Source organism: Apteryx mantelli, chromosome 6 (genome assembly GCF_036417845.1).
Source record: "Apteryx mantelli isolate bAptMan1 chromosome 6, bAptMan1.hap1, whole genome shotgun sequence".
Classification (NCBI taxonomy): domain Eukaryota; kingdom Metazoa; phylum Chordata; class Aves; order Apterygiformes; family Apterygidae; genus Apteryx; species Apteryx mantelli.
In genome coordinates, this window is record NC_089983.1 from 16,948,925 (window position 1) to 16,972,167 (window position 23,243).

A 23,243-nucleotide genomic window follows, 5' to 3' on the forward strand; every position below is an offset into this window, starting at 1 on the left:
TTCCATATGGCAAGATGACCCAATGTTAAAGATGCACAGAGCATTCCATGAGTTTCTGTACGTGCAGTTTTCTGTAATTTCTTTCATAGGTTTGGACAAGGAGTGAATTAGCTACTTTAGGATAAAGCTGTTCCTTGTGAAAACTTTATACAGATTTTCTGCTACAGACAGTTTCCTTATTCAAATGAGAGCTACTGAGTTGTCTTTTAACACAGACTATTCAGTTTAGAAGAAATATACAAAACAATAGACCTGCTTTATAAATTAACACAAAGTTTTGAAGGTATTCCTGGTAAAAAAATATAATAACATTTTGAATAAAACCATGTAAACCCAGAAACAAAATAGTCCCAAATTTTGACTATACTTGAAACCAGGGTATCAATAAGTATTTCAAATTTTCTGGTAATTTTTGGATATGAAAGGAAATCCAAGATCTGTTCTGTGAAATAACTTCCCACATCGTATATGAGAAAAGGGTAATACCTGTTATCTGTGGAACATTTAAGTTGTCCAGTAATGTAGCTATGCTAAATCTTTCCCAAATGCAGGCCATCAAAATGGTTGTGTTTCAAATGGTATTTCTGGAATTTTGCAACTTGGACTTTGGAGGCTTCTGCAGAATAATCATAATTACTGTATTTAGTACTCTGTGATATAAGGAGCTCTAGGTTCACAGTCTGGTCAGTGACTGACCTGGTAGGTTGGAATGTGTCCTCAGTACAAGGCACTTGTGTAGGTGTTTCTGAGATGAAGCGTTTGGGATCTGAGACTTCTGAAATGACTAGCCACTAGTCAGTGATGGGCAACACAGATGTCTCTTTTGTACTGGCAAGAGACACATCTAAAGTGTACGGGAACACAGATGCAAGTCTGACTTCTTGGTTATTAAAGCAAGACAAAAGCTTTCTCTGCATGTTACTTCATAAAAATCTCTTCAGTACGTCTATTGTGGTTTCAAGGCCTATGAGTCAGATGTTGCCCTTAAAGGGCAGACGTTTCTGATGCCAACTTTTGATAGCCTTTCATGCTTCTGAAACTTGTACCTCAATACTCTTCACTGTTTCAGCTGTTACACCAATGAGCGCTTAGGCTGAAGTTGAAACAGTCAGAGTCAAGAGGAAATAAGTGATCCTCCTTTTGAGAAAATTCATTCTTTATCTTTCTCTCCTTTTGTTATAAACATTCCTATTGGTTTACACTGGACATACAGTCTGGGTAATATTTGCTCCTTGGGATACACAGTTATGTATTGATTCCTTTTGCTCCTCCTCTCATGTTAAATAACTCCTTTTAACAAAACATCTCTCTTAGCCACCACCAGCAGAAGCATCATAGGGAAGAAAAACATTCCAGAAAATACATCAGTGGAGTCTAGCAGCAGTATTTCCTTTTAATTAAATGATGTAGTTATTCTGTTTGCCTCTAGATATTTTAATAATTTCATAGATTTTCATTGTCTTTTACATAACCTGGGAGATGCTGTATTACGCTATCAGATAACAGTGCAAAGAGAATGTCAAAACTTAATGAACAATCTTTCTTTTTTTTTGCCATGCACAGCAGTCTTGCTGTGTATATTGTTGAAGGATAGTTACAACCATATAAAAACCTACAATAGGCCTTGCCTTCTGTTGCATCTAAGATTTTCAAATTCTGTGTGTTGGGCTTAAATATTTGATCATGCAGCCAGTCCCAGGATCACTGATAGTAAGAGTGAAGTGAGTAAACTCTGAAGTGCAAGCTTTCCAAAGGTGGTGACAGGCAAGAAGAATCTTAAAATATGTAGCTTTATGTGGACAAAAGATTTCCTCTTCAGCTAACTATTCTCATGTATGTTTCAAATGATCGGGTACTTCCGTCAATAACCATAGTGGGATTAAGTGCCATAGTTAACTTCTCATGTGGCAGTTTCTGAATTAAGATTCATGATTTCTCGGAGGATGTTAATGATCTGAACGTCTCTGCAGGTTGCTTATTCTTTGGTTGCTTCCTTCTGTTACATTCTCACTGAAGCTCATAAAGAAAATTTGTATTAAGTGATAGATCTGAAAGTCACTTGTTGCTTCCTGTCTCAAGGAGATAGCAATCTGGATTTTAAAAGTTCTCCGTTATCTTTTTCTATAATTGTCAAAATATATTTTCAAAGATTTTCAAAGATTTTCTAGATTGTCAAAACTACTGAGGAAGAAAATAAAAGCTGTGTCTAAGCTGCTAAATAAACCAGGACTACTGAGTGACCTAATCACTGGACTGGTGGACATTCATAATCTCATTTTATTACGTCTTCCTTCTTTGCATAACATATATCTACTGCCTAGCAACAAATACGTTGTCTTCAAGGCTAATCATAACCAGTATCCATACACACTTCCCCCTTTTTTGTCAAATAACATTTTATTTTCAGGAGGTCTGGAACAAAGTAATTTCCAGCAAGCAAATCACGGTTAACAGGGTAACCTACAGTTAACAGTCTGGACATTAGAGGGGCCATGTAAATCAGCAGGCCTCTGTTGACCTCATAAATGTATTCTATTATCCGGGAAGAATTAAATTAGGATTTTTTTTTTTTCACTAAACTCATCAAATTTAATTTACTTATTAGGATTTTCAGAAAATTCTCTTCATTAAAGTCTATCCCTTGGTATGTACAATGCTGTCAGCTCTAGATAAACATAGTAATAACCATGAAGTGTAAGTGATCTTCAGGACACTGAATTTCTTCTGGCTGTCAGGCTGGAAAAATACAACCAAACACCTTAGAAAAATTGCTTAATTTCCTTAGTGCCTTAGGCAGGCACCTATATTTTCATGCAGACTATCAGCAAGACTAGATGGGCTAAACTTTCTAATTGCTATTGCCATGAAACAGAACTCTATTTTTATGATCCTTTATAAAAAGCTGTTGCTTATTTGCTTTCTATATGATAGATAAATTATGAAGTTTTTGCTTTGGATGTGCAGGAGAAATTCTGTTCCTGCCGGTCACTCCACCATAATAATATTAATAAGGTTTCTGCTTTTTCTTTTAATTTTGTGAATCACTGCCCACTCCTTCCTGCTTTTGTTTGTTAAGGGGAAAAGTTATGTGCTAGAGTGACAAATTTTTACCTGATAATTTTCTTCCTCTTAGCTCTGCTCCTCGATCAACCATAATGATTAATTAAATGGCCAACCCACCTCTTGGATTCCCCCCCCCCAAAAAAAAAAGAGCTGGGGTAGGACTAGTCAACAGAATTTCATTTTCTTTAGGAGAACAGTTAGTTCTTGGAGGATTTCTGCCTTCTTGAAAAAAATCTTCTCATTAATCTGAACTGATGATTAGTGTTTAGTTCTGGGAACTCCAGCAGCCATATTGCTACTATATTTGAATTTTATAAATACGGGACTTTTGTGATGAATAAGATGCAAAGGAAAGATTTGTGATGAATGAGGTAAGAAGCTGCTAACAGGAACAATACAAAAGAAAACTGTAATGTACTTCTGAATCTTGAAGATTGTAAATCTAAATTTTTATCGTTATAGCAGTTTAATTTTTTAACTGGGCAACCATGTCAAAATCGCTTTATTTAAATTTTTTTTAATTGTATTTTTGTCATGCTTGTGTTTTTGCTGTTCACATAGGTGATAATTATTTCAAAGGAGTTACCTTCTGTTTTCCCATTGCTTTAAATACCACATTTCCTTTCTGAATATTCACTTTGGTGAAATAAAAAAGTATGTTAGCAGGAACTGTACCTCAATACAATCTGTCAGATTGGAGTAGTAATCATGAATTTTTGTGTAAATAATTGTTTCTTCTTTGAAATAGTGTAATAAAAAATCCTGAATTTTATATTTCACAGAGGAAATGTAATCAAAGAAGACATATATCTGTGGGAGGAAGGCAGTTAAAACAGGCATGATGTAATGCTGAACTCCTAATTCATCACTTCTTGTTTGTAAACAATAGGGCTGCTTTTGGAAAGAAAGAGGGTTTTTTTTCCTTAAATCATGAACCTTTCTTATATTATGAGGCTAACGTTTCTTATATTATGAGGCTGTAGTAAGTTGGTGTTCAAATGAATGTATGGAATTTGTCAGTTTTGCCTGTAATTCATTCCTATAAAACAGAGGTTTTCACCTACCTCATCTCTAATGTGTGCAATATTAAATGTCGTGTTTGGTCACGAGGAGAGAAGAAAAGAATCAGTTCCAGTTAATCAAAAAGTAAAATTAGATATCTTTCTATGGTTTAAGTAATAAAAATCTTTTTCGCTATTGTAGTGTCAACCTCAGAAATTTATCACGACAGTCGTATTTATTCCTTTGTTAAGCATGGGAAAAATTGAATGAAGATACAAAGGGTTTTGGCTATTGTCATCCCTGTAAGTGGGAATAGAACTTGGGTCTCTTGACAGGCCTAATTTCCTGTACACAAACATTAAAAAAAAACAACAAAAAAAAACCCAAAACCCCAACCTTTATCAAGCTACCACTCAGTATTAAAATTAGACTTAGACTTTCAGTTACCTGTGATAAAGATGGGATAATTTTCTTTAAACATTTTTCAACTATCTTTACAGTATAATATGTGATGTCTTTCCTGCTCTAACCTAATGCAATTTTTTTGAAGATTTAATAATATAGAGCTGTAAAATTCAAAATAAAACACATGTCATAATAAACTGCATATTCAGTATTAACAGATGGCATCACATCTGTGTTTTTAGGGGCTGATGGAAGAAAACAAGGTTCAGATCACTGTTTTGAATCCTAAGTCTATAACAATGGGTCAGCTGTATGGACAGTTTGATCCAGTCTCACATGAATGGTCAGATGGCATCCTAGCAGTGAGCTTCAGAGCGTTTGCTTCTTCTCCAGTGAGTACCAACAGGATTAAAGCATTTTGAGAACTGACTTTTCAATACCTACATTTAAGAGTTCAACGCTATGTTGTATGCACAACAACTGTAGGATTTGTAGGACTAATCATTTGAATGCAGAGACTGCAATTTGGCTTGGTTCTCACATGCTCCTTTGCAATGTACTTCTTGGATATTGGTGAATTATTATTTGTGTTTCATAAGCCCTTATGCAAGAAAAAAATATGATTTTATTTGCATATGTTATAAATAAATATTTAATCCTTCTACCATATTGTCCTTCCTTATTTCCTCTAATTTTTGGCCCAAATCTGCACTGTTTATGTATTGGGAATTTTGCCATTTATTTTAGAAGAAATGGCTGTCTGACTGTAGCTTGTGGTTGAACTTCCATTGAAGTCCACTGAAACATTTTCACTGTATATGATGAAAGTTGCATCTATCCCACAGACACCTTAGTTTTTGCTAGTGATTGCAGTATTAAATTCTGGTCCCTCTATAAACTTAAACATGCTAATAACATTTTGAAGTTAATCAGTGTAAAGTTCATGATCACTAATAGCATTTGCAGGACTGCACAACTGCTTTGTGTTTTCCTGTAAGAAATATGAGGAATACCTGTAATTGTTTGCTTATCTTGGAGAGTACCAAACTCATTCTGTGTATAGTTTTAGTAATACCATATTCCTTAAATTAGTCCTATTGACTTTTGTGGTAAGTATCGAGTAAGTAGTAATGATGAGTAGCAATTTGTTGTATTAAGAGTCTCACTTTGTTTAAGTCAGAATATTTAAATTTAAAATTTAAATTGCAGTTTGACTGATGTATTGCTCTACAGATATAAGGGAAAGACTCTAATCAAAGAGATGATTAACCTTCTGAAGTTAACTACAGATACATGCTTTAAAGTTATAAAACTAGATTGTGAGTATAAGTTGTGATCATTTTCAGAAACTGCTGCTGAGTACAACTCTGTACTTAAAATATTTTCAGTTATTGTTTGTGGAAAATAATAAAATATAAATATCTGATTAAAAATATTTTCTGCAAACCAGACCCCAGACAGAAAGTGGCTGATTTTTGATGGACCGGTGGATGCAGTATGGATTGAAAATATGAATACTGTGCTTGATGATAACAAAAAGTTGTGCCTTATGAGTGGAGAGATCATCCAGATGTCACAGCAAATGAGCCTTATTTTTGAACCAATGGATTTAGAAGTTGCTTCTCCTGCTACTGTAAGTACCTGTCTTTGAAAGACCAGTTACAGATCTATTTCGTTATTCAGACATACTGTGAAGATATTCTCTTCTAATTTTTTAAAAATATGCTTAAGTAAGAATAGTAATTATAAGCTTGTATTTCTTTGATATTAACAATGTTAAAGTAACATTGTAGATTAGATTTTTTGTTTGTAAGACTATGAAAAATATAAGCAATATGATATGAGAAATTACATATGTTCCCCAGAAGACCCTGTTACTGTTACTCCCTGAAAAGGGAGCCAGGCCCCTGTAAGTGTCTGACAAGAAGAACAAAATTTATGTGTGAATCTTTAATCTCCCAGACAAATTCTGGTAAAATCGTCAGTCACTGGATTTCTGGCTCTGTCTATCTCTATCGCACCTATTTTTTCTGTTGGTACTTTGTGGAGTGCAAAAATTTTTTCTTGAATATGAATAGAGGTTCTGATAATAATGTAAACAGAACAGAATATGAGGAAGGAATTTTGACTTAAAACTGATATAACACTCAATTAAAAATTAAGTGTAGTAGCCAGTTTATTATTTGTTATGCCGTTAAAGTTGGGATCTAAATCTATTCAAGAAGAAAATCTTCTGTCTTTGCCATTAGTTTTCCCATTGGCTCAAGAATAAAGCTAGGTTTGAATTTTGTATGTCTCGGGGCTCACAGAACCACACTGACAATGCATTTTTAGATGCAGTTTGGTACAATTTATGCCAGCTTCTAATAATCCCAGAAGCTGTATATTATAACACTGAATGTTATTTTAGTTTCTTTTAAACAGGAAAAAAAATTAGGGCTTGTATAAGCTAATGCACACCTGTTTTTTGTTTTATTTTTAGGTTTCAAGATGTGGTATGGTCTATATGGAGCCCCACATGTTAGGCTGGAGACCATTAATGATGTCTTGGCTAAATGTAATGCATCCAGGCATCAGCTCTGTGCATAAAGAATTTATAATAGGCCTGTTTGACAGAATGGCTCCGCTTTCTCTCGAGTTTATTAGGAAATGCACAAAGGTAGGATAGGGAGAGCTTTCTGACAGCCAAAAATTATTTTCACTCTCGCATGCTAAAGGAACAAACCATTTTAATGGGACCATAATGATTTATATTTTTTATCTTTATACACAGCTGTTTAGATGAAGGCTGTGAGTAAGGTTTCTGTTTGTGTAATTGACTTAAGTTTTAATGTGCTTCTAAATGTATCTTAGGCACATTTATCCTACAGGTTTTTTGTTATCTTCACAATTAGTAAATAAACAGAAATGAAAAAATTCCCACCATGCAGCAGGTTCTTTTCAGTGAATAAAATAGACCTGCATCTGAGAATATTTCTTCTTTCTTTTCAGGAATTGTCTCCTACTTCAGATACAAACTTAGTTCAATCATTGATGAATCTGATGGACTGCACGATGGATGAATTTGCTGATGAAGCTAAAATTAAAGCTATGAGTGACCATGACGTTTTCTCTTGGCTTGAGGTAGGCAATATGTTTAACATACAGAATAGGGAGTTCCAAATCAGGCTTTACTGGAATAGTAATCACAAGAGAGAAAACCTGTATTTGGTCATTAGGACAAATGTTTTGTAATGATCATTGAGGAAAATACCATTGCCTACATAATAGCTACTTTTTACTTGATACTTAGTTGAGGCTTTTGTGCTTGATTTCTTGATATAAGCTTAGTGAATTTTATACAAACAGCTAAAGAAAATTTTATGCGATTCTCCAGTTTCCGGTATCTCAGTTTATTCCTACTTAATTCGATGCTACCTAAAGATTAGAATCCAAGGAAAGGCCTGTTAACAAATGCATCCAGCACTGTGTGGGGTAGGCCTTTGACTAACAGACAAACTGTTGTGGAATAAACAGCAGTCTGTGCTTGAACCTTCTCAAAATAAGGGCTCTGCATGGAGCAAGTCAAGCATTTTGCTGCACACCAAAGGTGAAAAAATGCTAGCAGTTAATGTAAATGCTGTTTTCTACTGCCATCACGATGGTGCCATGTTTTATATGCAAGAGCAAGTTGGTCCAGCATGCTTCTCTTCTGATTGGTAGCAAAGATTTCTTTGACTTCAATGAATAAGAACTTTGTAATACACAGCTGCTGAAGATATATTTCTTTTTTCTCCAACTCCTAGGGTATTTTTGTATTTTCACTGATATGGTCTGTTGGAGCTAGCTGTAAGGAGGATGATAGACTGAAATTTGACAAAGTTCTGCGAGAAATGCTTAATGGACTGATTAGTGAGGAGACAAGAGAAAGATATAAATTGTTGAGCAGTATTGATCAACAACCTTCAAAGGCTTTTGCAGTCCCATTTCCAGCAGAAGGAACAATTTATGATTATCGGTTTGTCAAAAAGGTGAGGACTGCAAAATAAGATGTGGATCCCCATTTTGAAGTAATCTTTTATGAATGGTACAGGGTTTATATTGCTATTGTAAATTTATTTCTGCTACTGGCTTCTTTTATCAGTAAATAGACAGTATATCCCTCCTTGCAAACTAGTAATGGTCTAGTGTTCTGGCTGGGAATTGCAGTAACAAGGCTGGGTTTTTTGGCCACCAGAATATTTGCCTGTTGTGACAGAACAAGTAGGCAGAAAATCTTAACTGGTTATTTTGTTCTATTATTTTTTATTCTTTTTTTCTTGCAAGATTATTTTGTTCTCATTTCAGTTCTTTTCTTAGGTTGAGGAAGCACTTAATGTATTTTAGACCATAGACCTTTCATTACTCTGGTAGGCTACTTCTGTGCCTCTCCTTCTCCTCTGCTCTTTTTCCCTGGGATGAACATGTGAATATATACTGTGACTCTCCCAATGAAGAAGAAAACTTCACTCAGTGGACCTAGTATACTCCAGAGACTCCAAGATAAAATAGACACACCCTTTTTTGATGCTGTTTATGAGCAAGCAAAAATTCAGAATGCAAAAACCTTCTTCCTATCCTGAGCCTGTTGGGCAATTTTACATTGTGCTGCTACCTAAATCTGCAGCAGATCTGCGCAGTCTGAGTTTATTATTCCTGTGAAGTCCTGTTGCAGTACAATGGGAATTACATTTGTCTAGATTTCGGCTCATGCATGATTCATGCATCATGCCAAGGAAAGTGGCTGAGATTTCGATCATCAGTAAGGGCTTTATGTCGTCTGATCGTAATCCATAAAACCATGTTCCACCAGTAAAAAGGATTTTCCGTTCAGAGCTGGGAATATGCCCCCTCTAAGAAAGCCTTGAGGAGGGAGCAATCTCTAGAAGTTTTATGACTTCTATATCAAGAGAGAAGTTTTGGGGGATAGATGGGACATACAGTTGTTTAATTTTTTTTTTTCATCCTTATGCTAATAATTGATTGCTGGAGAGATTCTGCACCTTTTAAAAACTCCTCTAATAGGTTGAACTAGAGGAGAAAGCTTTGCTATGGAGCTTCAGCACTAAAATTGATCCATCTCCAAATAGTTTGGCGGTATTAAGAATGAGGAGAGTCTGTGGCAAGGACAACAATGCTTTTTTTAGTGATAAATTTATACAGTAACTTCCTATTTTATTTACATGTTTATATGGTGTATGTGTACTTATATGTGTTTTTCTACTATATACATTATATGTGTATGGATGTAAAAGATTAAACGAAGTTTTTGCCTTTCAGTCATTGCATGCTTGAGGCACAGTCACTGTGTTTCTTATCCTTTGAATTGAAAATACTGCATTGTATAAAGTTAAATATATTTCAGTTATATTTCTGAACCAAATCTGTGAGATTTAATTTTTAATACTTCTAAAAATTGTTCAGTAAAAACCATCTATTATATCGCAGAACTTCAGGTTTGCTATTTGCATTGATTCTGCACTGGTTTTACTATTTATTTTAAATATTTGACTTTCATATAAATTAAAATAGGGAGCAGGAATTTGGGAACCCTGGATGGAAACACTAAAGTCAGCTCCTCCTATACCGCGAGATATGATGTTTAATGAAATAATTGTACCAACTCTGGATACTGTTCGATACATGGCATTGATGGAATTGTTGACAGTGCATCGAAAGCCTTCTATATTTGTGGGGCCAACAGGAACTGGAAAGAGCACCTATATTACTGTAAGTGCTTTTAATACTAATGTTGTAGCTTGTTAAAGTTGTAAGATGAGGAATAATCTGATTAAATTGTTTATAAAAGGAAAATGAAATATTAATTGTTGGATGTTATGAAATGAAATTATGGGTCACATTAGTTTTATGCTACTACAAAATGCAGTTGCATAGCAAAAAGTAAAGTTTTTTGGTGTTTTTTTGTTTGTTTTTGTTTTTGCTATGTATTTCCAAACTAAATTCTTAAGAAGAGCCTAATACAACTGAAACAGGACTCTTCAGTTTTGTTCCTGTATTGATTTACTTTTCATTGTGATTATAGGCAATGTATACTTGGGATAGTCTACACAGAAACCAATGCACAAAGGACTAAGCTATTTAATAAGGTATCCAATCAGGATTGCTCAAAACAGGAAAACGCATACATTCTCTAGAGTTAGAAGCAGCAGCAATGTATGCTGCTATTACTGCTGAAAAATTCAGAAAGAAATAATAACCTTTGCTAGTCAGATGCTACTATGGCAATTGTATATATCAGTAAACAGGAAAGAACAAGAATTTTGTCACTGAAAGAAAAAGGAAGCCAAAAAATTAAAAGCAGTATTCCCAAAGAATTGTTTATAGGATGTGACTATAGTGGTGAGGGGAATTGGCCAAACAAGATCTTCCCAGGCAGTTTTCTTCAGATAACCGTTTAGCTACATCTGGTTGTTACTGCCCTTTCCAACAGAAAGTAGTTTTAAATCAAAACAATTTTGTGTCCTGTTTTACAGAATACCGAATATTCTTTACTATGTGTCTTATCCTTGTTCTTGAGAGAAAATGAAAAAGAAACTCAAATAATAGTGATAATCTAATTTGACTGGAGCTTTTACTTTCAGTGGAAATGGCAGTACAGAATTGCTGTTATTTCTGAAACAAAATATTCTTGGTAAAATGATAATTTTTGATCTACTTCCAGGATTTTTAAGGTTGATAATCTGACTGTTGAAAGGAGAATATATATATATATATATATATATATATATATAATATTTTTTTCCAGTGTCTAAATAGTTAATTATTTCAACATGAGACTTTTGTTTTTTAGGAAGTAGCAATATCAACAATACCCTAATATTCAAAGAAGTTATGTTATACATTGGTATCTCAAACCAGCCACCTTATCTAGACAGCAGGATTAGATTGCATAGTTTTTGTATATAACAGACACACAATACATTAAAAAGGTTATTAAGGTTCTAAAATAGATAGTTCAGAAGCTAATAAATTCTACCTTAAACAAGAATGCACCTCGTGTGTTCATTATGATAAACTCTTAAATTACATGATCACACACAGTTTTTTTTTTCCCTCCCATAGCATCCCCATCTCACAACTGTAGATATTACTCTGTGTACATAAAAAAAAGAAAACAAAACCCTGTTAACTGTTGTATGTAGAACCTCTGCTCCACTTGCAGAAGTTTGAAAGTTTGCTGTAAATGCAGCAAAACAGCCGCTTTGGGGGATGAATTCTGTCCCTGTTGCTGATAGAGATGTCCTCTGTAGTGGTAAAAAAGTCACCTAAGTCAAGCTTTTCACAGGCAATTATTGTGTTCCTTGTTTTGTGGATGGCTGATTTGAATCCATGCTTTTTGATTTGGAGGAGTGCTGAAGTGCTGTGATTTAAGTGTGTTAGAGTTTTGATTTGATCATAAACAGTCTGTGTTCTTTAAATATCAAGTTGTTAGTATGTGAAATTAGAATATTGCATAATATTTTGCCTGTGACCTTTCCATGTCTCTGTAGTGGTGTGTGGCATAGAAAAGCTTGTCTTCTAATTTTGTCTTTGAATATGATGTGAATTCTGTTCAGTAAATAAGATGAACACTGAGCACTGAACAGAAAACAAGCCATTGACATGGAAGAGGCAAAATATATTAATCCTGAGTGTGTGTGTGTGTGTGTGTGTGTGTGTGTGTGTGTATATATATATATATATATGCCTAATGATAATTAAAACACATGATAGTAATAAAAACATTTAAGTAATGACTTATTACAGCCAAATACAATATATTTTTCAGAGCTCTTGAAACTATAATCAAAAGGAAATAATACACTTGTAAAAAGCATTGTAACTTTATGTATTTGAATCAGAAGTCAAGATTAATGCTTTTTCAGTTTTTCCAAATCTGCAAATATTGTTTCTTCTTTCTAAAGGGATAAGTTAGACTGCATGATTGAAAGCAGACTTTGTTAGCATTTTGAAATAATTGAGTCATCATTATTTTGGGATAGACTAGTTCCTTTTTTTTCATATTCAGTCACTGAGTGATACTTTGTTCATTCTAATTTTGTCATGTTATTAAAAGAAAAGTATGAGTAATACAGAAAAGGCTTCTAATTTACTACATGAAAAGGTTGATCAGTGTTAATTCTTCAGATGGATCTGACAGATCAAGATAATCTTTTTTCCCATCAGAAAGGTGTTTTTGTCTTTAAACGGTGTTCTGCTATCTAACACAAACTCTCACACTGCATTCTAAAACACTGTGGTGTTCTGCTGCCCAGATAGGTTCCACTTGGAACAGAGGGAATACTTGGTGTTTCCTAGTGAGTTATTACATCCTTATTCTGTTTTCTGTGAGTAGATAACATCATTAGTTTAAATGACAAATTGAGACTAGTTATGAAATGAGTCCCATGAGTCTTAGTTGAAATGGTGACCTTCACATAGAGTTCCCCCAGAGGTTAAATGGCAGCTGACAAAAGGGACTTTGGAAGGCAGGAGTATTACAAAATACTAATAATTTTTAGGGTAAAGCTTATTTTTAGATACTCTTGCTACGCTCTTTGAAAGAAGTATTCCTGGAGACTCATCAAAAATAGGCATAAATACTTGGACTTGTGGATACTTGTGCAAATTTGGATGTGGATTTGTAAGGCAATATGAATCTAGTCAGATCTAATTGGTATTATGCAGTGATGCATTTGTACAAAATATTAACATACTAAATTTATATAATAGGTAGATTTTTTTTGAGAAAATGTGAAAATATCTATGTTGGGAGGTAGAAAATTTTCTCTGACAAATTAAGGTTATTATATTTTGAATCATCCAAGAGAATTGGTTTATCTGATGAAATATCATTATTAAATAATTCTGTTAGAGATAAATTACTATTTTAAAATTTTAGATGAAATAAAAATGATGTAAAAATATCTGTTTAGGTTGATTGTCATTTGCTGAAGTGCTATAGAATTTGTGTTATCTACATATGTAGTTCAACTGTTTCCTCTTCACAATCCTTCCAGAATTTTCTTTTAAATAATTTGAATAAAGAAGTCTACAAGCCACTACTCATTAACTTTTCAGCACAAACTACAGCAGCTCAGACTCAGAATATTATCATGTCAAAGCTGGATAAAAGGAGAAAAAGAGTTTTTGGACCTCCTCTTGGGAAAAGAATGGTAACTGATATACATATATTTATGTACATAAATAAGTGTGTAAATGCAAGTAAGTATGTAAATGCATTATTTTCTCAACTGTGATCACAAGTAATATTAAGAAAGGATACTTACTTTGAAGTAAACAGTCAGAGGTATAATTCTCCTAATAGAGATCCTCATGTTTCCCTTCTTCTCCCTTCCCCCAGTAATATACATCTTATTTTAATCAACAGAAGAAAATGATATGAATAACTGTGAACAGCATTATCACACTTCCCACTCCATATTTTGTGATCTTATCCTTGAGATAAGACTTCTGTGTGGGCAAGCAGGTTGCTGACAGCATAACTCTTGGCAGTATTGTGGTTTCAGAGTTTTATAGAAATCTGGAAGGGAAATCATGGAAAGTTTGTCACTTGCTGGAGGCCTGGATCTAGTATACTGTGGAGAGACTACTGAAGCTTGTTCAGCCCTCAGACTATTACCCTTTGTTGCTCATCTACATGGGCGCCAATGAGCTGTTAATGGGAGAGCTGGAATAAACCAAAAAGGATTACAGAGCTCTGGGAGCAAAGGTGAAGGACATGGGAGCCCAGGTGGTATTCTCCTTGATCCCTTGGATAAAGGGAAAGAATAAGGTAGGAGTGGATGCAGCCTGCCAGTCAACTAGGTGAGGTGAGCCTGCCATTTACCAATAAGGTGACCTCATGGTAGGAGTTTGTTATGGACCACCTGGTCAGGGTGAAGAAGTAGAAAAAATCTTGCACAGTCAACTCATGGAAGTCTCCACATCACAGATGTGTTACTTCGCTGACATCTGCTGGAAGGGCACCACAGCCAAACACAAGCAATCCAGGTCATTTCTGTGGGGCAATGAGCACAGCTTCTTAACAGCTGCTGCATGGGCCAACAAGGCTTAATGGTCTCCTGAATATGCTGCTCGTGTGCAAGGAAGAACTGGTCGGGGATGTAAGGTCAGTGGCAGCCTTGTCTGTAGCAGTCAGGAAATGAAAGAGTTCAAGATCCTGAAGGGAGTGAGAAAGGAGAATATGAGAGCAGAAACCTTGAGCTTTAGGAGACCAGACTTTGGCTTATTCAGGGAACTGGTAGATGAGATCCTGTGGGAGGGAGGCAGCTCTGAAAGGCAAAGGAGTTCAAGAGAGCTGGCAGATCTTTACAGACAACCTCTTCCGAGGACAGGAACAGTCCATCTTGACACTCAAGAAAATGAGTAGATGTATCAAGAGACTGGCTTAGCTGAAAAAGGAACTGTTGGTCCAATTCAAAAAGGATGTGTACAGGAGGGGGAGGTGAGGACAGTCTGTAAGAGAGAAATGCAGAAGCGCTGGCTAGGCATGCATGGATGCTGTTAGGAAATTCATAGCTCAGTTGTTCAAGGAAAGTGATTATTCCTTTTTACTCAGTGCTTGTTAGAATGGAATACTACATTCAGTTTTGGACCCTACAGGACAGGAAGGATGTTGATAATTCAAGTAGGTTCAGCAGAGGATCGCCAAGATGGTCGAGGGACGGGAGCACAAGCTATGTGAAACTAGGAGAAAGCCTTGTTCAACCTGGAGAAATGAAAGCTTTAGGAGGACCTAATGACAGCCTTCTAGTACTGATGAGGAGGGAGACAAGAAGATGAAGCCAAGCTCTTTGTTAGTGTGCCCAACAGCAAAATGAGAGCAAATAATTGTAAATAGAAACCAGGGACTGGATATAAGGAAAAAAAGTCACTATGAGGGTAAATAAGGGTCTGTGGAGCTTTTCAAGATCTGTCAAGATAAAGCCCTGAGCAACCTGGTTTGAAATCAGTGTTGAGAGCTCAGCTTTGAGCAGGAGGTTGGAGCAGATGAACTCCGAGGTCCATTCCAACCTGAATAATTCTATGATCTTGGGGTATTAAGGAGATTTAAATCTTTTATGTCATTATCATTGACTCCTGGCAAACCTTTCAAGGTCAGTGTGGACCTCCTGAGTAATCAGAAGCTTGAGAAGGACATTAGAATATAACATTCTTTTTTCTTTTCCTGCAGTGAACAAATCCTTTTCTCCTCTATCTAGAGGAATTGCAATGAGACTGAAAATTGAAAACTAAGGAGTTTCCATCATCATATTTTGTAACCCAGATTAGGGAAAAATTTAGTTTCTAAGGAAAATTGAATTATTATGTTTAAATTACTGTGAAAGATGTGTTCATTTAAAAAATGATACTCTTAGGATTCCTATAGACTTTTTGTATTTTTTGAACAGTGATTTACAGTAGCACTTTCAAAAGCACCGTTAAAGTTGTCTGCTGTTGTATTTGATGACTATACAACATGACCTCAGTATGTTTGTTTTTTCTTATTTTCAGTATTTCCTAGCTACTATTGCTCATTATGAAAAGCAAAATATGTTTTTTTTTTATTAGAAGTTCCAGAAGGAAGTACCATTTAAAGATAGTGTTTTGAGGTTATTTCTCTCAAAAAGCTGTTCTTTTAAGATTTATCTTAGACTATTCTTAAAAAAGTAAAGATACTCCTGAGATGAATTTTTGTTTTAATCTGTGTTGACCAATAACCCTCTTCATAGCCATCTCATTATGTTGCCCAAGTTAAAAGGCTAAATAGATTACAAGGCCCATGATATAACCTGTTTTAATTTTGACCAAATTTCTGCTCTCTGTCATGCAGAGAATGAGAAGAAAGGGGATAAAATAAATGTGTGTGTAGAACGTGCATTGGTCACAGTAGGTTAATTGTTTGAAGTAGTTTTCTGATAAGCAGTGGTCTGTGGTTTATAGGAACAGTTGAGAAAGATTTAATATTTAATAGATTTAAAATATATTTAATAAATTTAAAAGAATTTTCTGTTTCCAAAAAACAGAACTCAAGGCATGTGAGTAGGACACTAAAGTTTAAAAAGCAAGTGCTGGTTTGCCCTTTTTCATTAAATACACTCCAAAATAAGAAGACAAATACACTTTTTCTCTCCTCTGCAGGTACGTTTTGGAACAGCTTTAGACAGACACAGTTACTTCATAAGTTTAGTTATTATTTAACTCAGCAATAGGGCCACTTTTCAAAACCACATACTTATTTTACTTGCATTCATATCAGTGGGAGTGAATTGATGTGCAGTGTTTTTGGAATCAAGCCAAATGATGGCATATATTCAGTTAAATATATAATCATTTATGTTTTCCTTTTCAGGTTGTATTTGTAGATGATGTTAATATGCCAGCACGAGAGGTCTACGGTGCTCAACCCCCTGTTGAATTACTGCGTCAGTGGTTAGATCACTGGAATTGGTATGACCTTAAAGACTCCTCAGTGATTAAACTGGTGGATATTCAGATCATATGTGCCATGGGACTCCCAGGTAAAAGATGCGTATTATATGTTTTTTCCTGTTTCTTTGGTTTCTGAAGGCTGAATGCTTACTGATGTATAATTTTAGAGCTTGGGTGTCTGTTGGAAGGGATAGGATTCAAGGAACCCATTGCTTGTAGGAAACATGAACAGGAGGCATGGTAGAGTGGTTGGGGGGCAGCAAAGAAGCTACCCAAGCCTGCCAGTAAGAAAGATTGCCTTGTAGGAAGGCAAGAATGTGTCTATACAGTATTTTTGAAATTCCTTTGGTCTAATGAGACCTTCTGTTGTCCTTCAATAAATTTTATTCTCCTTTTAAGTTTTTCTTAAATGGTGCTAAGTGGAGTTTTTAGGCAGATAAACCTTGCCTTTATTTGGCAAAAATGAAGTAAACTGTATGACAAAAAGAGGTAATTTTATTTCTGATAGCCTGTTTACATACTGACAATATATAGATAGAGATAAGTATGGATTTACTCTATCGCTATCATTTTTGAGCTGCATATTTACTTAAAAGAATTGAGTTTTGCACATTTGTAACAGTTAAAAGGAGGAATTAGTTTCTTTGGTATCTTGTTTGTTTTTAAAGAATTTATACATTCAATTTCCTTCACTACAGCAAGACTCATGTAGCAGGATTTCTTTAAACAGAATTGTTCATAGCCCTGTCTCTGACAAACCACTTAACAAGTTTCTGTCAAAGCCGTTCTGAGCATAACATTTACAGTGCTTAATCAGGCTGTGACTGGCGTGTTCCTTCCGTTTTACCCTTGAGCTTCCCTGACTTTTCTCTCTTTCTTTTATAGAAATGTTTTTAAGCGCACATGTGCACACGCACACACACACACACGTGCGCGCGCATGTGCGCACACGCACACATGCACACAGACTGTAGCCAGTGAATGTCCTCTGCTGATACGTACCTTTGCGTTTTGAGCAGTGATGCGTGACAGTGTTTAGGATCACTTATTCATCTATCCGGTTTCCTGAAGAAGCAAAATTGCTTCTTACAATCATTTAAAATTAAAGGCAGTGTTCATATACAATTCAAAGCACTATATCTAAGGGTCAGTCGTGGAATAACTGAGCAGAAGGAAACTGAAAATCTTTAAGCCATCCTTACTTTTCCTAAAGCTGAGGTGAAGTCATGAATTGTACTAGCTTCTGGCATAACTTACAGGTTATTTATATATAAAAGCACAGGTCTTTTTTACACAGGCCAAATCTTGGAGACACTTTTGCTGTAAAGCCTACCTTCATGCTACATTCCTCTATCAGGGTGGTGATATAGAACTGACTAAGTTATTTTGAAAATGGGTAGAATTTTCTTTCTCTGGAGAAATCTGTAGCCAGTTTTGTTCTAGTACTCTTCTGGTTGAATGGTACAAAACAGACTGATCAAATGAATAAGTTAATGGTCCTATTTGTGTCAAATATCACAGTTCAGCTTCAGGCTGAAGAATTTATTTTAGTAACTTTATATCAGAAGCTGCTTCCAGAAGTCTCAGAATTATATTCTTTTGTTCAGCCTGTGTTTAGTTAAATTTTTCTCTGAATATAGAAATTAAATTCTGAGACCTTCTGCACACGTGTATACAGTGCTATTGAAGCAATATTTATTCTTTTAAAGCTATTTTGTTAAAGTTAGGTTTAAAATTGTTATTTGAGAAGCCTTATCTTCTGGATAGAATACATGTTTTAATCTAATAGCTTGTATAATTTTGCCATCAGTATATGTGTAAACTTTAAGATGCATTGTGAAGTACTGTGTCCAAGAGACAACTTTAGTTGAGGTAGAAGGAAGTAAGATGAATAACTGTCTCTTGGTCTATTTAGCATAAAATATTGAGACTCCTCAGTAGATTCTAGCAAAGCATGCACAGTTCAGTTTAGATAATCATTAGTTTTGCTTGCAGTCTCAGCTGACTGAATGTGAGATAGCTCCAGGTCAGAAGTCTTAGTTTCATTTGTGCAGGCTCCTAAATCTTGTGTCTAACTTGCCAGTTTTATGCTGGTGGATCTACCTCCTGTGGATTTGCCTTTAACTGTGCTCCTGATGTTAGGAATGGAAGCTTGCCCACTTCTCAACCACTTCTTGTAGCTACTCAGCTGAGATATAATTTAAATTAAATTGAATAAAGGACACAGCATTAGTTACAGAGGCTTCTTTCATGGCATGCTTTGAAAATTAAGAACATAGGTTTAGAGTTTATAATAAAAAATTTTTTGCTTCCATGCCAAAAGCATAGTTAAAATAGTGTCAACTCTCTACATATATGTAATCTTGACCACTTCAGTCTGTATTTTACAGACTGCTGTTGTTTACAGGAGAACAGATCCACACTGAATAATGTGAATATTTTTTTCTGTCTCATTGCATTCATTAGTGTACATGAGCCTGATGGCTGTATTAGAAATGAATAGTAGAAAAAAAATTGCTCGGCTTTACTGTTTTAGTCTAAATTTTTCTATTATTTGCAGTATTTATGCTTTCTAATTTTTAGGCGGTGGTCGAAACCCAGTAACGCCACGATTCTTGCGACACTTCAATACAGTTACTATTAATGAGTTTGATGATGAATCCATGTATACAATTTTTTCTAGAATCTTAAACTGGCATCTGACTACATGGTAAGTGACTTTTACGTATTTGGAAAAATCAAAGTCAGTATTTAAATTATGCTGGTAAGAAGTCTCCAAGACATGTTTATAGGTCCCTGCTCCTGAAAAGAAATGAGCATCTGTGGTATCCTATGCCTTTTGAGGTGTTCATTACTCCGTAGAACTAGAGCTCATATTAAAAAACTCCCATGGAGAAGTTTTTTCAATAGGCTACTTCAGTTAGTTGAGATATTTCCGTAACACTATTCTTTGGTGTATAATAAATAAAAATAGAATTTCATTAGTCTTTATTCTAAGAATAGAACTGGAAAGTGCTTTTAGGTTTGAGAAGGCTGTAGAAACTGACTCTTTTTTTGGCCTTTCACCACTGCATATATTTTAATTTCATTATTAGGAATTTTTATAGTTTTGTTGCTTCAGATTCCATTATTCTATCCGTTCCAACTGGTAAGTCCCAAAAGATTGTTATATCCTGTTTCTAGACCAGGTTTGTGCTTTGACAGCTTCTTAACCTTTGAGGGAGAGAGAGCCTAGAAGAGAGCAAGGGCTGTTTGTCCTGTCTTCCCCATTGTTGTTGTTAGTAATCAAAACAAACAAACAAAAAGTTAGAATCAGTTAACTTATGTCTGCAAACTTGTCAGTGAGTCCCACAGTTACTAGATTTGATTCACAGACTGAGTTAATCTGTTAATCCAGTAAGAGAACTAAGATTTGTAAAACTGTCTGTGAGGAAGTATAATCACAGAATTTAAAAACTGGCATAGGCTCAGAAGTAAATCAGCATTCATATATATTATTTGTTTATTCACATATTAATATGATGGAATTGTGAGAATCATTCTGTTCTTACCACTTTTTATAACCTGTCAGTTACAGCTTTCCATCAGAATATGTAGAATTGATGCCACAATTGATTACTGGAACTATGTCTATGTATAAAGAAGCTATGAAGAATCTGCTTCCTACTCCAGCCAAATCTCACTATTTGTTCAACCTTCGTGATTTTTCGCGTGTTATTCAAGGTGTTTGCCTGTCAAGGCCTGAAACAACAGAATCTGTAGGAACAATAAAGCGTCTCTGGGTTCATGAGGTAAATCAACTAAAACCAAGAAATGATATTTTTATAAATAAGAAGAAGGTCCAGATTTCTTTCTCAGGGCTGTATTAGTATTTTTACAATATACTTTTCTATTAGCTAATAACTATGATTTCCTATCACATTCATGCAAAAGGATTTTGTTTTATTAACTAAGATTTTAATTATGGATAGTGTACAGATAGAAGAAATCAAACTTTTTCAAAGTATGAATCATATCTTAGAGAAATTGATTGTCAGTTCCTTCACTTTTGCATGATTATATAGTCTCTGCTGCTCTGAATGACTGCACAGTCCTTTCTGTTTCTTCTCTCCTTCCTCCCAAGCAACAAATCAACAGTGAGAAGAGTAGCAAGTAGTCCAGGGTCACTGGAAATGTAAGACATCTACATTTTGGTCTCTACTTTCTTTTTTCCTTCGGGGACCCCTTTAGAAGAAACTCTCGAGTTTTCTGTCTTCAGCAAATACTGTCTTTCTGTCATAGTAAAATTGACAAACTAGATGAGTGGAAGTGAATCATCCCTTTTAGAAATAAGAAGAATAAAGTACAGAATCCCCCCAGATTAAAAGAAAGCAAAGTCAGTGATAACTGTCGTTTTTTTTAAATATTTAGTTATGGTTTTTAAGGCAAGAATGCAGTTCATAGAATCAAATCAACATAAAGTCCTCATAGAAGGGATCTTTGGCGATCATCCAGAACATCCTCCTTCCCCAAAGCAGGATCACATAAAGTAACTCCTGAAGATGTCTTTCTAAGCTTCTTACAATTCTTAAAGATGAAGGCAGTTCAGCCTTTCCAAGCACTCTCCCAACTTCAGTCTTGTCTCCTGAAATACAAACTCATAACTGGTCCTATCTGGTCATGGCAGAAAGAACAAAATACTCCCTTCCTCTCTGCAGCAGTCTCTTATGCATTTATATATAGTGTTTATAAATACGTGTGCGTGTGTGCGTGCATGTGCATATTTCCATATGGATTTTCACTTCAATTCAGAAGTAATATTACTGGCATCAAAAATTGTTCAAATTGATTCTAAACACCTATTTTATTTTTTTTCTATGTAGTGAAGTTTAAGATAATTTATACTTTGAAATCTTTTTCAGATTTGTATTTCTTTCATCTTAATTAAAATAAGTGTAAATTAAAGAGCAGAAGCAACTATTAAAAGGATTATAATTTTATTATACAGGTTCTTAGAGTATATTACGATCGTTTGGTGGATGGTCCTGATCGAGCCTGGCTTGTTGGATTTATCCAAGAAGTAGTGAAAAATGACTTACATGAAGACTTTCACGAACTTTTCCAGAATCTAGACTTCAATAATGATGGAAGAGTGGAAGAAGATGACTTACATAGCCTAATGTTTTGTGATTTTCATGACCCTAAGAGAGACGACACTAACTACAGGGAGATTAATAATGTGGATCAATTGCGATTGGTTGTAGAGAGTCACCTTGAAGAGTTTAATAACATGAGCAAAAAACCAATGCAGCTTGTTTTGTTCCGATTTGCTATAGAACATATTTGTAGAATTTCACGTATTCTGAAACAGCCTCGAAGCCATGCCCTCCTTGTTGGTGTTGGAGGTAGTGGCCGACAATCTCTTACTCGATTAGCAGCCCATATGGCTGATTACATGCTTTTCTGGGTTGAAATAAGTAAAAGCTATGGTACCAGTGAGTGGCATGAAGACTTAAAAATCATACTGAGAAATTCTACTGAAGGGGAAATGCAGGGAGTCTTCTTGTTTATGGATACACAGATAAAAAAGGAGTCATTCTTGGAAGACATTAACAACTTACTAAATGCAGGTGAAGTGCCAAACCTCTTTGCAGTAGATGAGAAGCAAGAAATTTGTGAACGAATGCGTCAAATAGATCGCCAACGACACAGGACAAAACAGACTGATGGCAGTCCTATAGCTCTTTTTAACATGTTTGCTGATCGTTGCTGAGATCAGCTTCATGTAGTATTGGCAGTGAGTCCCATTGGAGATGCTTTCCGTAACCGTCTTAGAAAATTTTCAGCTCTTGTCAACTGCTGCACACTCGACTGGTTTCAGGTAAAAACAAAGAGTTAATTGTGCTTTGTGCTTGTTATTCTAATGGAAATGCTTTAGAAACATGACTTCAACTCTTCTGGTAGCAAGTAATTCTCTTTGGTCAAATTAGCTGTGAAAAACATCTTGGATTTTTAGTGTCGTGTTCTAACTTACTTACACTGTTAGAACCATCCTGATTGTGATGAAGGCCAGGAAAGGCAGAATGCAAAATCACCAAGAAAATAACTGTCTGATTTTGATATAAGAATAAAACTGAGTGAACACAGTACTGTAGACATTACTGAAGTAAGTACGTAGTCATATCTTCTATTGCCAGGGCTATCAGAGTGTAGGTTGCCAAAGAGTTTGAAAGTGAAATACCATCAAAAATACAGACATCTCTTGATGCAGAAAACCAGATTTTTCTTCCAACTACTCTGCAGTAACACTGCGTTCCATCTTAATGTTATATGCAAAAGAG

At 35.2% G+C, this 23,243-nt stretch overlaps 1 protein-coding gene across 1 annotated transcript in view; it reads left to right on the forward strand.

Moving 5' to 3' along the window:
- The window catches only part of DNAH7 (dynein axonemal heavy chain 7), a 122,426-nt gene that overhangs the window by 47,728 nt on the left and 51,455 nt on the right, over positions 1 to 23,243 (forward strand). The window contains 11 exon segments of the mRNA XM_067298619.1: positions 4,713 to 4,862; positions 5,921 to 6,103; positions 6,953 to 7,129; positions 7,462 to 7,593; positions 8,256 to 8,480; positions 10,021 to 10,218; positions 13,509 to 13,664; positions 16,844 to 17,012; positions 19,507 to 19,633; positions 20,495 to 20,714; positions 21,911 to 22,783. Coding sequence (XP_067154720.1) covers positions 4,713 to 4,862; positions 5,921 to 6,103; positions 6,953 to 7,129; positions 7,462 to 7,593; positions 8,256 to 8,480; positions 10,021 to 10,218; positions 13,509 to 13,664; positions 16,844 to 17,012; positions 19,507 to 19,633; positions 20,495 to 20,714; positions 21,911 to 22,783 — 2,610 coding nt within the window.